This window comes from Podarcis gaigeae, assembly GCF_964106915.1.
Source record: "Podarcis gaigeae genome assembly, chromosome: 2".
NCBI lineage: Eukaryota > Metazoa > Chordata > Lepidosauria > Squamata > Lacertidae > Podarcis > Podarcis gaigeae.
This window is the reverse complement of record NC_139679.1, coordinates 50,400,190-50,414,474: the sequence shown is the minus strand read 5'-3', so window position 1 is coordinate 50,414,474 and position 14,285 is coordinate 50,400,190. Positions and strand designations below refer to the sequence as shown.

General features: G+C 40.5%; 2 protein-coding genes across 4 annotated transcripts in view; one reads left to right on the top strand and one right to left on the bottom strand.

The window, feature by feature from the left end:
* Positions 1 to 14,285, bottom strand: part of KCNIP1 (potassium voltage-gated channel interacting protein 1) — a 564,777-nt gene that overhangs the window by 537,300 nt on the left and 13,192 nt on the right. The gene's annotated exons all lie outside the window — the stretch shown is intronic.
* Positions 1 to 14,285, top strand: part of LCP2 (lymphocyte cytosolic protein 2) — a 37,620-nt gene that overhangs the window by 14,508 nt on the left and 8,827 nt on the right. Inside the window, 13 exon segments of the mRNA XM_083728109.1 lie at positions 1,537 to 1,602; positions 3,325 to 3,359; positions 5,051 to 5,088; positions 6,943 to 7,135; positions 7,503 to 7,606; positions 8,144 to 8,213; positions 8,716 to 8,790; positions 10,229 to 10,248; positions 10,353 to 10,361; positions 10,363 to 10,448; positions 12,451 to 12,481; positions 13,093 to 13,105; positions 13,264 to 13,386. Of these exon segments, the coding sequence (XP_083584235.1) occupies positions 1,537 to 1,602; positions 3,325 to 3,359; positions 5,051 to 5,088; positions 6,943 to 7,135; positions 7,503 to 7,606; positions 8,144 to 8,213; positions 8,716 to 8,790; positions 10,229 to 10,248; positions 10,353 to 10,361; positions 10,363 to 10,448; positions 12,451 to 12,481; positions 13,093 to 13,105; positions 13,264 to 13,386 (863 nt within the window).

The window sequence follows — 14,285 nt, the reverse complement described above, 5'->3', positions numbered from 1 at the left end:
CGGGGTGGGGGGAGAAATAACCAAATATTAAGTGAAGGCAACAACTTTCCATTTGCACAAGCTGCCTGCACAGGATTACTGGCAATTCCCACTGCAGATCCCACACCCCAGGCCTTTATGGGGGTCCTCAAACCCTCACAGGAGACTTTGAGGGAAGCCACAGGGATCTGCAGTGGGGAGGAAGGATGTGAAAAACCCCTCGCACAGTACTGAGTACAACTGTGTGTGTGTTTGTCCAGCATGACTAAACCCACTTGTGGTGAATGGAACACTGTGACGAGTGCCAGAGCACATGGAAACACCATTTACCTTCCTGCCACAGGAGTACCTATTTATCTACTAGCGCTGGTATGCTTTCAAACTGCTAGGTTGGCAGGAGCTGGGACAAAGCAACGGGAGCTCACCCTGTCACATGGATTCGAACTGCCAACCTTAAGATCAGCAATCCCAAGAGGCTCAGTGGTTTAGACCCTAACCCTAACCCATTTGCAAATCACACAAATCCATGGTTTAGTGTGTTTTGCAAAGGCAGGAATGAGCTCCAACAAGCCTGCAACTTGCACATTACATCCTCCCCTGTCCTTCCACATGGCTGAAGATAGAACTTCAGAAACTACTACATTTAGTTAACCACAGTTTCACCCTTATACACAATTGTGGTTAATACCTAGCTTCTTAATACCTTAAGAAACCAGTTTGAAGCTGGGTGTTTGAAATAAACTAGAGATCTAATCTTAGTTTTTTATGCCAAATTACACAACAAACCATGGTTAAAGGAAAGCAAATGATCCCAGCTGTGCAAGAGGAAGAGATGGGATGAAAGCATGACTGAGACTCTCTGTGGCTCATTCCTACTCATGCATGTTACACTAATCCATGGTTTAGCATAACTTGAGAAAGAAGACAATGTGTTGTTCGTCCATGACAGGCATGGCCAAACGTGGCCCTCCAGCTGTTTTGGGACTACAACTCCCATCATCCCTAGCTAACAGGACCAGTGATCAGGGATGATGGGAATTGTAGTCCCAAAATAGCTGGAGGGCCAAGTTTGGCCATGCCTGGTCTATGAAAACAACATGTATTTAATGCATGGGGTTTCTACCTTATTATTTGTTTTCTTTTCTCTTTTAGTAGCAATGTGCCAAAGCTGCCATGCTCTGCACTGAGTTTACTAATTGCTTCGTTTGGGTGTTAAAATTATTCTAATGTCATAGCTCCACTTAACAGCAGGTTTATCTGTTCGCATGAAATTGAGAAAAACATATATTTTGTTGTCTCTGTCTTTCATTCCTCTGCTAAAAAAGAAATCATTCTTATATTCAACAGTTTGAATTTACCACATTAAAACAAATAAGAAAAACTAGGACAAAATGCACCTTTTATTCTCATTATTTTTAACCATAGACCTGAGCATGTGCTTAACTTTTTCCCATTGACGTTAATAAAAATGCTTAACTTTGGCTGAATTGTACAATACAACTGAGATTCTCCTTCCAACATATTGACTTGCTCTAATAACACGTTTTTTTACCTTAGAATTCTAAGCAAGTTAAGTCAGGAAATAAACCGACATGAAGAAAGAAAAAGTTTTTTTCCAAAAAGGTAGGGAAATTGTTCAGTATTTTTTTTCTTGTTACAACAGTAAATGAGTTCTTTTTTGAATTTCTTGGAGTAGAAATTGGTGAATGAGAACATAATCAAATTTAACCATGGGGTGGAGGAAAAAAGGCCACTATATTTAAATGAGATGTGGAGGAGCAGCAAACAGGTGACCATGTACACCTTCGATTGTATAACTTAATTTGAATACATTAAATATGGTTTCCATACTCCATGAATGAATAGAAAAAACAAGTCCAAAATTTCAGAAGACCCGATCTAACCTGAACATGAACCCAGATATTTATTCTAGAATCCCAAATGAGTGTGATTGAGATGCTTTGTGTTTAAATGGTTTGTAGATCATTAGTGCATGGAATGCCTTTTACCTGCTGTGGCTAGTACATCATCTGCCATTCTTGGACAGGGATAGTCTGGCCATGATGGGCCATGCACCGGAAACCGCAGGACTTGATTACTGGAATGAACTCTGCATGGGGCTACCCTTGGGCCTGATCCAGAGGCTCCAGCTGATGCAAAAAGCTGCATCTAGACTGCTGCCAGACTGTTGCCAGCATATAAATCAGATGCTCAGAAATTTGCATTAGCTGCCCATACACCACCAAGCCAGGTTCAAGGTCCTTGTATTAAATTACAAAGGCCTTAACAATTTGGGTCAAAAACTGCCTAATCCTTTATATCCCTGCTTGATCACTGACAACTTTAGGGGAGTCACTGTTCCTACGCACCAGGAGCAGTGTGTTTAGCATTGTAGACTGAATTTTCTGGAACTTCCTTCTAGTTGAGGTCAGACCCTTCGTACTGAATTTCCATTGTCTATGGAAGACTTCTTCTTCTTCTTCTTCTTCTTCTTCTTCTTCTTCTCCTCCTCCTCCTCCTCCTCCTCCTCCTCCTCCTCCTCCTTCTCTTGCAAGCTTTTAAACTGAAGCAGGCTTTTTAGCTGATTTTGTTGTTTTAAATACGGTATATATATTTTTTCTGTATTGTATCCTTGTAAACCACTTCAGAGGTTATTGTGGTTTGTATATATCCCAGAGGAGCACATTGGGCTACTTAAACTGAGAACGGTTTGCTGGGGCAGTCAGTTGCTCCTGCTTTAAAATGCTACTTCTGAGGTTTTAGCTTTTAAAAAAGAGAAACTTATTTCCTCCTCAATGTTCATGGGAGGAGCACTGGCCTCAAACAGCTTGTTGTTCAAAACTGCAAAACAAGATACTCATTTGTGATTTTACTGTATTTGCTCAAAGGAAGTATCTGAGGCAGCAACATGAAGCTGTAGGATACCTCTGATTGTTGCTAAAAACATCAGTACTCTATTTATTCCTTGCTTTCCTCCCTGGCAACAAAGTAATACCAAACACGTCATGTCAGTGTGCTGCAAAGTTTTTTGCCTCACAAAACTACAGGCAGCAAAGAGGGGCAGAGTTGGGGAATCTCACAGGACAGTGGCAAATGGCATCTGTTTAACCACACAACCTTATTCTTCCAGGTGTTATGTTACGGATCTTTTGCACTTTGCCAGGATTTTACATGTTATCATTTTAGGCACTGTATTTCGGCACGTTTTGCCTAAATGTTGTCGGTTAAAATGCACATTTATTTGGATACATGATGGCTAGGTATTATAATGCTCACCTCAAATATATTCAATTTATAATTGAAATATGAACTATTAACTTTCTCATTTTCCTCCCAAAATTGCAGCAGGTCACAAACACAGAAGGTACCTGAAAATCCAGGTAAATACACTGCCAATTTATATCTGTGTCCAATTTCCAGATATTTAGAAGCCACCCTCTTCAAATTCAGTTTTGTTCTGTAGTGTTCTCTGTCTATGGATTGGATCCAGACTAGCAGAGCAATCCAAACTACAGGAAGACATTGTAATTTACACCATGGTAGACTGTGCTGGTGCAGACTTTTCTTAGAAGCAGTCCAAGACTAGCGGAAGAGAAACTAAATGTTTAAAATTGAGTTTGACTTGTACCACCCTTTTTGCCACTTAATTTCCACTGGGTTGCTAGGTTACATGACCTGAATGGAGTTTGGAATAAGAGTTTGGATATACTGTACACTGTGTTGGTTTTCCATTCAGCAGAAGCAGCTGAGCCAGAATAGAAGACTCACAGAGTGTATGTACAGTTGAGCCAGGACAGCAGACTTTAGCCAACATAGCGCCAGCTGAGCCCAGGCTCAGCCAGAAATCCACATTTTTCCAAACCCCTCTCATCCCAACAAATCATTGGTTTTGATTGCTCCCTAAGTTAATTGCATTTAGTTCCTATTAAAATCAATGGGACTTAAGTCATGTCTAACTTTTCACATTTATTTCAGGGGAGCCTAAATGCAAGTTTTAAATGGATCAAACCTTTTCTTACTCAGTGGGGAAATATATAACATGCTAGTGTTTATAAACAAAATGTAGCACAAGAAAAACTGATCCCTAGTAATGTACACAGAATTTCTAATTCTCCTTATGCTAATTCTTATATATTTTCAAAGTAGCAATTGTACACTCATGCAGTTGTAAAGCTGCTCAAGAAGCCTAGTGTGGAGTTACATTTTTCACTTAATAAGGCAATATCTGCATGGGCCCCCTTTGCCTCTGTACTCCATCCTCATGCTGGCTTTCCCCCCTTCTCTCAAAAGAGGAAGTCTTTGTTGTTTCCTGTTACCAGGGTTACCAGGACCAAGAAGCCAAAAACTTGACACTGGTTTAAGATCCTAACTTGTTTTTATCCTGGTGACTATAAAGGAAAGGGCAGCATGGGGATAGAGCACAAAGGAACAAGGATCATGCATACCACAGCTTATTAAGCCAAGGTATGTACCTCAGCTCTGGGCCTGGGTCATACAGTGAAAGTGCTTCTTTTGAAATCTCATATAGCCAAAACAATCCTTTTACAGAGCATACGGTCAGATTTTAACGTGATTTTTACGACGCTAGAATTTACTGTTAAAGTTTTATCTTAACATATATGCCAATTGATGGTTGGTGCCAGAGCTGCAGAATTGAATACTTTATTAAATTCCCTAGTGTAAATTGGATCATGTGCACATGAAAGTAATTCTTGACCTAATATTTCATGTTTTATTTGATAGAGATCATTATATATTAATCACACATGTGTTGGTTACCTAAAATTTGCTGAGTTGTGCATCTGGAATTGTCCTTATTTTCCTATTCATATGGCAATATGTGTGAAATGAACATCATCAAACAATACCCAGAGAGCTTTTATATCACTTTATACAATGTTTCTCAACTGAAGTGACTGACCAGGTAATATGTATGCATGTGTGAATCAGCCTTGGCTGTTTCATTAATGTCTGCCACAACTATTCTTGTAGTTATTTAATTGTTAATTGTAAAACCATCGTGAACTTGGAGATTTATAGCTGCTGTGTGATTTTTGTTGCCTTTCCATAGAATATAGACAGGATGAAGGTGATGGTTGGTCTTCCTTTGTAAGTATTTTTTATCAACACTACAAAAATATTCAGCTTAAAAGAATGACATGGCAAATATCACTGCACTCATATGTTCCTCTTTAGAGGCATCCAATGTAGGTTGTTTGGGGGCTGAAGCTGCTATTGAAACTTGACAAAATAAAAAATAAGATTTCTTCAACTTTTTAAGATAGATGGAGTAAACATCCTTGATTATCTCATTCTCTGGGACTGTTCAGAAAGACCAGCTGCTTGCCTATTCTACAGGTTCAAGGAAATAGAGGCATGTTTGAAGGGGGCACATATGAAAATAATATATTTCCAATTAACTGGTTACCAATGTTTCACTGGAGGTCCAGTCTGAGAAATCTTATCCGATTTGCACAATTAAATGCTTGAGGCAGATATAACTGAATCCTAGAGCTCAAAAGACAAGTGCCATAGGAGTTCACCTATGAGGGTTTGCTCTCTTCTTTTCTTCTCTGATACCGATGTTGCATCTGAGTATATGAAGGCACAAGAGGGCATGTTCATGTGAACACTCTGTGTTCATACGCAAGCCCCACCCACTACCCCAGTGTCCCTGTGTGTATTGCTCTGTGTGCTCAGTCCATGACAGGGAAGGTCTGCAGGGGCATTTACTCATATTTCCTTGAATGTGAATGGAGGGTCTAAAAATGTAATCAGAGGGGTCAAAGTCAAGAAGAGTATGTGTTTCAAGGCAGCATCCATTAAAAAAGTAGGGGCTAGGCAAAGGGTATTATTCAACAAAGTGTTGCACAGAGTAGAGCCATTGAGATTAATGAACATAATATATTAATTATAATAGGTCTCTTCACAGTAAGATGTAGTTGAATACAGCCCAAAGTTTTCATACCAGAAACAAGTTGCTCAGGTTGATCAAACTTTTGGGCCTTAACTTTATACGGCCTGATCTTCTGAGACTGGATACTCAGACTGACTGGATGTGCAGGCTGACTGGATGCTCAGGCAGGCTTGAATTGTAGCCTAAATAGCACTATAAATCCCCAAGCTGAGTATACCAGATTCACATAGGAACAAGAGCATCAGTGTGGCTGCTGGGAGCTCTGGGTTGAGACTCGTTCCCTAACTCTCTGCAGACACTTGTACTACAACTCAAACTTCTTCTAATATACAGGCTAAAGTGGTACCCAATAAACAATCTGCTGGTGGCTGGTGTATAGAGCTCCCAGATAGCTACAGTCCTGCCGTATCAGATGCAGTATTGTTGCTGATGGAAGTGATTACGTTTTCTTTCTGCAAAAACAGCTGGCCTTCAGCCTGTCTGCTGTGTATCCAAGTGATGTGCCCACCCTCCAGCTTAAGCCTTCTTGCCAGCCTCATATCACGTTTCTTGATTCAGTAGATTGCTAGTATACTAAATTGAACAAAATGTATTTTTCCCTCCTCTGCAACACTAACACTGTTCTAATGTAATGTTATACAGCAGGTGTAGCCAACATGGTGACATCTAGATGTATTAGAGTGAAATTCCCATCAGCACCAGCCAGTGTGGCCAGTGGTCAGGGATGATGGGAGTTGTAGTCCTCATCTGAAGGGCCCTAGGTTGGCTATCCCTGCTGTACACAAAAGTAGGATGCCTCCAAGAAGACACTAGTCTTCTCTGCTGTAACACCATCAAAACACAATCACTTATAAACAATTCCCATTTATTCAAACCTGTGAGTTTTTTATGTATCATTCTTCCCCAATTTAAATGAATAAGGCTTTGTTACAATTTCTCATGAACTCTAGAATTCACTTTCATTCAGCAGTGGAAAGCACAGGGATGTAACAATACAACCTTGCTACATTAAGATATTTGATAGTCTGATACTTCTGTTTTGACAGGATGAAAGTGATGATGATTATGAAAGCCCAGATGACCCGGAGCATGAAGATGGTGTGGACTATGAAACACCCAATGATCAAGATGGTGCTGAAGATGAAGCAGATTATGAACCTCCTCCATCAAATGATGATGACACACACCGAAACACCTTATTTCCTCCCACTTTAATACCAGCTGCCTCAGAATACATAGGTAACCATGTTAAATGTTCTTTCACACTTTTCATTTATGAAATGCATTAGAGAGTATTGTCTAGTTTTGGGAAGAAGACACAGAAAACATTTTTTGTTTTCTAAATACCAACTCTTATTGGCAATTTTAAAATAATTCATTTTGAAACTTCATTTTACTTGAGCTTTCATAACATTTTTGTGCCCCCTTCTGGGTAAACCAACTACAAGCTTGAAAATGTGCTTTATTTCCTGAATGGATTAATTTAGTTCTCTCAAATGATGTCTCAAAGTATATAAAGATGTGTCTTTTTAATGAGATCAAGCAAGAAGGATTCCCACCCACCCCATATATTCTGTTATTTTGTTAATGTTATTCCTTTCTTCAGATCGACATCCGGCAGAAAGGTCTAAAATATCTACTCAGCCTCCCATTCCACCAAAAAGGCCTGAATCTTCCCCTGTACCACCAAGTGGAGGCAGAAGCCCTGCGGTAGGTTCCATTGGTGCAAAATGAATGTACTGTTTCATTTTGTATTTATTTTTTTTCCTGGGGATTAAGTGCATAGAAAACCACAGTCAATCAGTGAGGAACTGCTACACAACTGTGTATCAGCTTTGGAAAAGCCTTTTTAATACCTTACCAGAATAATTCACCAGCCCTATTTCTGAAAATGTCACCAGTTGTTTGCATTATTTTGTTGTAGTTGCCCAGTATCTAGTATGGCCAGATTATACTGCACACGTCAATCAGGGCTGGACTAGCAAAACAAAAACAAAAAAATCAGCATGTTTCAAAATTGTGTAGATTCACAACCCTCGTTTAACTGGAAATAGATCCAGACATGGGGGGTGGGTGGAGGAAGTAAAGCAGGAAAGCAACAGTTCTGTGATACAGATCTGTGATACTTGGTTATTTTGAACACTGGTTGGCAACTATGAAATACCTTCAAATAATCTCAATAGATTAAAATCAAATCTGTAATTACCATTCTGCTAGACACAGTATTTACTAAATCTATTACTTTAGCAGCCACATTTCCTTTCTCCTTCAAGCAATAATGAGAGTATCAGAGAAAAAAGCATCAAACCCTTTACACGTAAGTGCTTTTATTTAACCTTTTAAAAACTGCATCCTTTAGTATATTTACATTGCTTTAAACATAAAGCATTATTTTTACATCTGTCCTTCCAGCTTTTCCCACAACCTGCAATTAATTGTTGAACAATTTTTTATTTTAACTCTAAAAAGGAATATTACTTTATAAGAATTACTGAAATACTGTGCTGAAATTCATATCCAGACAGCTGTCAGGAATTCACTTCACTTAGAAGTGAAGCAAGCCCCAAGATTTTTATGTTTTCAGTGTTGAAAGCTTTAATTTTTTCCCAAATTGTCCCAAATTAGTCAACTTTATTTCTGCCATTCTTAATTCTTCTTTTTTTAAGCTTTTAATACTATTTTATGATCTGTGTTATGTTTTGTACCAGATAACTATAAACTGCTTGAGTATTCTCTGAATGTAGAGGAGTTTTAAAAGTCTAAAATAAAGTATTTGCACCAAGTTTAACAAAATATTTTTTGTTTCTCACTGTCACCAGCTCCCATAGATCGAAGCAAAAAGCCCTCACTGGAAAAATCTGGGCCTCCATTTGACAGAGACATCCTACGATCAGGTAGGCATTGGTTCATAGCTATAAACTGCCAGACATTGTACAAAGCACTAAAATAAGCTGACCATAAATGGGGAAACAAAATAAAAAAATTCCTTCCAGTAGCACCTTTGACACCAACTAGGTTTGTGATTGGTATGAGCTTTAGTGTGCATGCACACTTCTTCAGATACACTGAAACAGAAGCCACCAGACCCTTATATATAGTGAGAGGGTGGGGAGAGGTTTTACTCAGAAGGATGGTGCGAATGGGTGTGGTTGTTACCACACCTATCAGCCAATTACCCATTCCCACCACCTGAGTAAAACCCCTCCCCACCCTCTCACTATATATAAGGGTCTGGTGGCTCCTGTTTCAGTGTATCTGAAGAAGTGTGCATGCACACAAAAGCTCATACCAATAACAAACTTAGTTGGTCTCTAAGGTGCTACTGGAAGGAATTTTTTTATTTTGTTTCGACTACAGCAGACCAACACAGCTACCTACCTGTAACATAAATGGGGAGGGTATGAACACATATGTGCTGTATGTGGTGATTAGAAAGAAAAAGTAACTCACTGTAGTAGCATTTTAAGCTAAACTTCATCATTATACATTACTACCTGATTCTGAGAGATAATCAGAAAAAGGCAATCTAAAATATCAGTTAAAGTAACAGAAGTAGCAACTATTAATAAGGTGTAGTGGTGAATAGACTTGAACAATAAGACAGGCTCTCAAGACTCAGTCTTTTAGCATTTCAAATACTGCAAACTTTCCTTAGTAAGTTGCATGCTTATAAATTAATTCAGTTTAGCTTCAGTAATACAAGTATGAAATGTTTTACCTTATTGCCTCTCTAGAGGTTATCACAACATTTAAAAGCTGGTAAAAGGAAATAGATAGGGTTGACGCACTGTATATTCCTATCCTCAGAGATGCCAAAGTAAAGAGAGATTTACAACTCAGTTGTCAGCGACATACTTGCTTTGTGAAAAGGAAATAATCACCTGAACACATTCATTTTCAGAGATACCATATAGGATGTCTTAGATTTATGAGAGAGAGAAGAGAAAATACCACCTATTTTTGTATTCTATGCAGTAGGTTAACAAACATACTCTCAGTCAAATTGTGACAGTCCTAAAGTCACACAATTAAACTTACAGATAGGTAGCCGTGTTGGTCTGCCATAGTCAAAACAAAAAAATTAAGAACTAACTTAGTTGGTCTTTAAGGTGCTACTGGAAAGAAAAAAAAATTGTTTTGACAATTAAACTTGATCATGACAGTGGTCACCGATCACAATTAGCTGCTTTAACTTTTTTTTCTTTTTATTTCATCTTTTCAGGCAAAATGGTAAGAAATGTCTTCACTTCTACTGTATTACATTTTAATCCATTTTAAATATATATTTTACCCTTTCATTTAATTTGACCTTCCTTTATTCCTTCCTTATAGCCTTTGACCCCTCAGCTGAGGTAAATATTTTATTTTCTGTGACACAGATTATCACAATTAACTGCTTAGCATGACAGACCAAAAGTAATCAACCCTATTCTTTGCTGTTTTTCTTTTATTTTAGAAAAGAGTTAGAAAAGATACAGAAGCCTCCAGTACCATCAGCTGATAGCTATGACAGAAACAATGCTGCCTCTAGAAGGATGCCACCACCTATAAAGTAAACCTACATTTACAATTTTAAAATAAAACTTAGTCTAAGCATACAAAATATGTAATATAGTGATTTGTTATTTCCTGACCTTCCTACTAATATATTGGTTGCATAGCTCTAATATCTAGCATGCCTTTGGTCCACTTGTCAGAAGATGAATACTCAGGCTTTTTTCTGCCATATAATAACATATTTTGCAGTGGTAGGTGGGTGGGTTCATTTTGTAATTGGAATGAAATACATTTGTAACTGAATGTTCAGGCAAAGAGTAATGATTTAGCAGAGAGTCATCTTTAAAAAAGTTAAAATGGAGGAAAATGTGCAAGATTAAAGTGTTATATAGGATAAGATGACAGCCCTCTTATGGACCAGGAATTGGTTAAGAAACAAGAAAAGAGTAGGAATTAATAGGTAGTTCTCCCAATGGAAAGATGTAGGAAGTGGGTGTCCTCTAAAGTTCAGTATTGGGTTCTATGCTTTTTAACTTGTTCATTAGTAGTTTAGAGTTAGAGGGTAAGCAGTAAGGTAGTCAGATTAGCTGATCAAATTGGTCAGAATGGTTAAAATAAAAAGGGATTATGAGGAGCTCCAAAAGGAACTTTCCAGACCAAGTGTATGGGCATTAAAATGAGAAGGTTGCAATATGTGGGAGTTTTCAGTTTAGGGGGAGAAGGCAAGTAACAGGAGACATGATAAAGGTGTACATTATACATGGTACAGACAAAGTGGATAGAGGGTTTTTTTCCCCTTTCTCGTAATACTAGAATTTAAGGTCATCCATTGAGGCTAAATGTTGGAAAATTCAGGGCTGATACTTCCTCACTCAGCACACAGCTACACTCTGGAATTCTCTCCCACAAGATATAGTGATGGCCACCAAATTGGATGACTTTAAAAGGATCAGATAAATTAAGGGAGGGCTAAGCTATTATTAAGGGACGCGGATGGCGCTGTAGGTAAAACCTCAGCGCCTAGGACTTGCCGATCACACGGTCGGCGGTTCAAATCCCCGCCGCAGGATGCACTCCCGTCGTTCGGTCCCAGCGCCTGCCAACCTAGCAGTTCGAAAGCACCTCCGGGTGCAAGTAGATAAATAGGGACCGCTTACCAGCGGGAAGGTAAACGGCGTTCCGTGTGCTCGCTCGCCAGATGCAGCTTGTCACGCTGGCCACGTGACCCGGATGTGTCTGCGGACAGCGCTGGCTCCCGGCCTAAATAGTGAGATGAGCGCACAACCCTAGAGTCTGGCAAGACTGGCCCGAACGGGCAGGGGTACCTTTACCTTTAAGCTATTATTGGGGATGCGGGTGGCGCTGTGGGTAAAACCTCAGTGCCTAGGACTTGCCGATCGTATGGTCGGCGGTTCAAATCCCTGCGGCGGGATCCCAGCTCCTGCCCACCTAGCAGTTCGAAAGCACCCCTAAGTGCAAGTAGATAAATAGGTACCGCTTTATAGTGGGAAGGTAAACGGTGTTTCCGTGTGCTGCGCTGGTGCTGGCTTGCCAGAGCAGCTTCGTCGCGCTGGCCACGTGACCCGGAAGTGTCTCCGGCCAGCGCTGGCCCCCGGCCTCTTAAGTGAGATGAGCGCACAACCCTAGAGTCGGACACGACTGGCCCGTACCGGCAGGGGTATCTTTACCTTTAAGCTATTACTGCTGGGGGCAGTATGCCTCTGAATACCAGCTGCTGGAAGTACAAGCGGAGAGTTGCACTTGAGTCCTGTTTGCAAGTTTCCCATAGGCACCTGGCTACTGTGAGAACAGGATGATAGCCTAGATGGGACTTCTGATCCCTCAAGGCTCTTTTATGCTCAGTGCCCAAGATGGGTGTTCCTTGCTTATAACACATTTTCACCTAGAAACTAAAATTTTAAATTCTAGCCTCTTTGATGGAGGTTGACTAGCAAAATAACTAGGCAGTAAATTGCAAGCAATGTTTTTTCTTAAATATTGAGTGTACCAGCTAGTCTCATGATACATACAATTATTTTTATCTTTCTTTCCTATAGGAACAATCAGATAGCTGAAAGGAAGACAGAAGTAAGTATGCATTTTGAGAAAGTGTAGAAACTATATTTAATTTGCTACAATTGAATCTTATTTTGGGGAGAGCCAAGTGTTTAAATCTCACTGTACTTGATCTGAAAACATTTCCTGCTCCAGGAACAGAGTAGGCTCACATCTGCCTAACTTTAAGAACTACATCACATACCTTCTAATAAAACAAGCTGTTTTCCTGAATTAAGGCTAGAGAAAATGAAACTAGAGAAAATAACTATTATAAGATTATACCTGCTGTGCCACATATGTATTATCTAAAAGAAGAAATAATGCTTTTTTGCCTTTAAAGCTATTTAGTTCATATGACATATGCTTATTAGGGCCATATTCGACTAAATTGTTGCACTAGCAGAAGCCAACACAATGATTCCCGCTAGCAAAACAGGACTTCCCCCTCATTCTCCCCCACCCTCTCCACATCTGCTGGGGGGGGTCAGGATAACCCCCAGAACAGCACACAAGGGGAGGAGAGGGAAGATTTTTCCATCAGGCAAGCACTGCTTAGTACTGCTTTGAATACAGCCCATAATAATCAGCTAATATCTTTAATTAAGTGACAACCCTAATGCTAACTTTTCTTCTTCTTTCAGATGGAAGATGGCAGTATGTAATGTATTTCTTAATTATTCCTATTACTATCATTATTGTTGATATTTATTTGAAAATGCAGTTCAGCTTGCTTAGGCCTTCTTCCAGTTAGGGATGACCACTAAGGAGCTAAGTAAAAGGCTTTCTTTCCAAAAAGTTGGCAAATTTCTAAGGAAATCTGAAGGAAGAAAAAGGTGATACTAAATTCCACTTTATTTCACTGGAACTCAAACTGCTTTCAGGATTGCCACATTGGAATACTACTGGACCCATCTCCATGCGTGGAATCCTAAAATGTAATGGTAGCCAAGATTATTTTCTTTCAGCAACTGTACTCCAGAAAAATTATGTCAAACTAATCCTTAATTAAGGGACGCAGGTGGCGCTGTGGGTTAAAGCCTCAGCGCCTAGGACTTGCCGATCGAAAGGTCGGCGGTTCGAATCCCTGCGGCGGGGTGCGCTCCCGCTGCTCGGTCCCAGCGCCTGCCAACCTAGCAGTTCGAAAGCACCTCCGGGTGCAAGTAGATAAATAGGGACCGCTTACCAGCGGGAAGGTAAACGGCGTTTCCGTGTGCGGCTCTGGCTCGCCAGAGCAGTGATGTCACGCTGGCCACGTGACCCGGAAGTGTCTCTGGACAGCGCTGGCCCCTGGCCTCTTAAGTGAGATGGGCGCACAACCCCAGAGTCTGTCAAGACTGGCCCGTACGGGCAGGGGTACCTTTACCTTTACCTAATCCTTAATTTGGGACGCGGGTGGCACTGTGGGTAAAACCTCAGTGCCTAGGACTTGCCGATCGTATGGTCAGCGGTTCGAATCCCCGCAGCGGGGTGAGCTCCCGTCTTTCGGTCCCAGCTCCTGCCCACCTAGCAGTTCGAAAGCACCCCTAAGTGCAAGTAGATAAATAGGTACCGCTTTATAGCGGGAAGGTAAACGGTGTTTCCGTGTGCTGCGCTGGTGCTGGCTCACCAGAGCAGCTTCATCACGCTGGCCACGTGACCCGGAAGTGTCTCCGGCCAGCGCTGGCCCCCGGCCTCTTAAGTGAGATGAGCACACAACAGAGTCGGACACGACTGGCCCGTACGCGCAGGGGTACCTTTACCTATACCTTAATCCTTAATTTATCAGTTTCAGCCGTCACTGTTATACTTCATGAGTAGCCTACATAAATTTGCCTTTAAAAGCTGCTTGGAAATT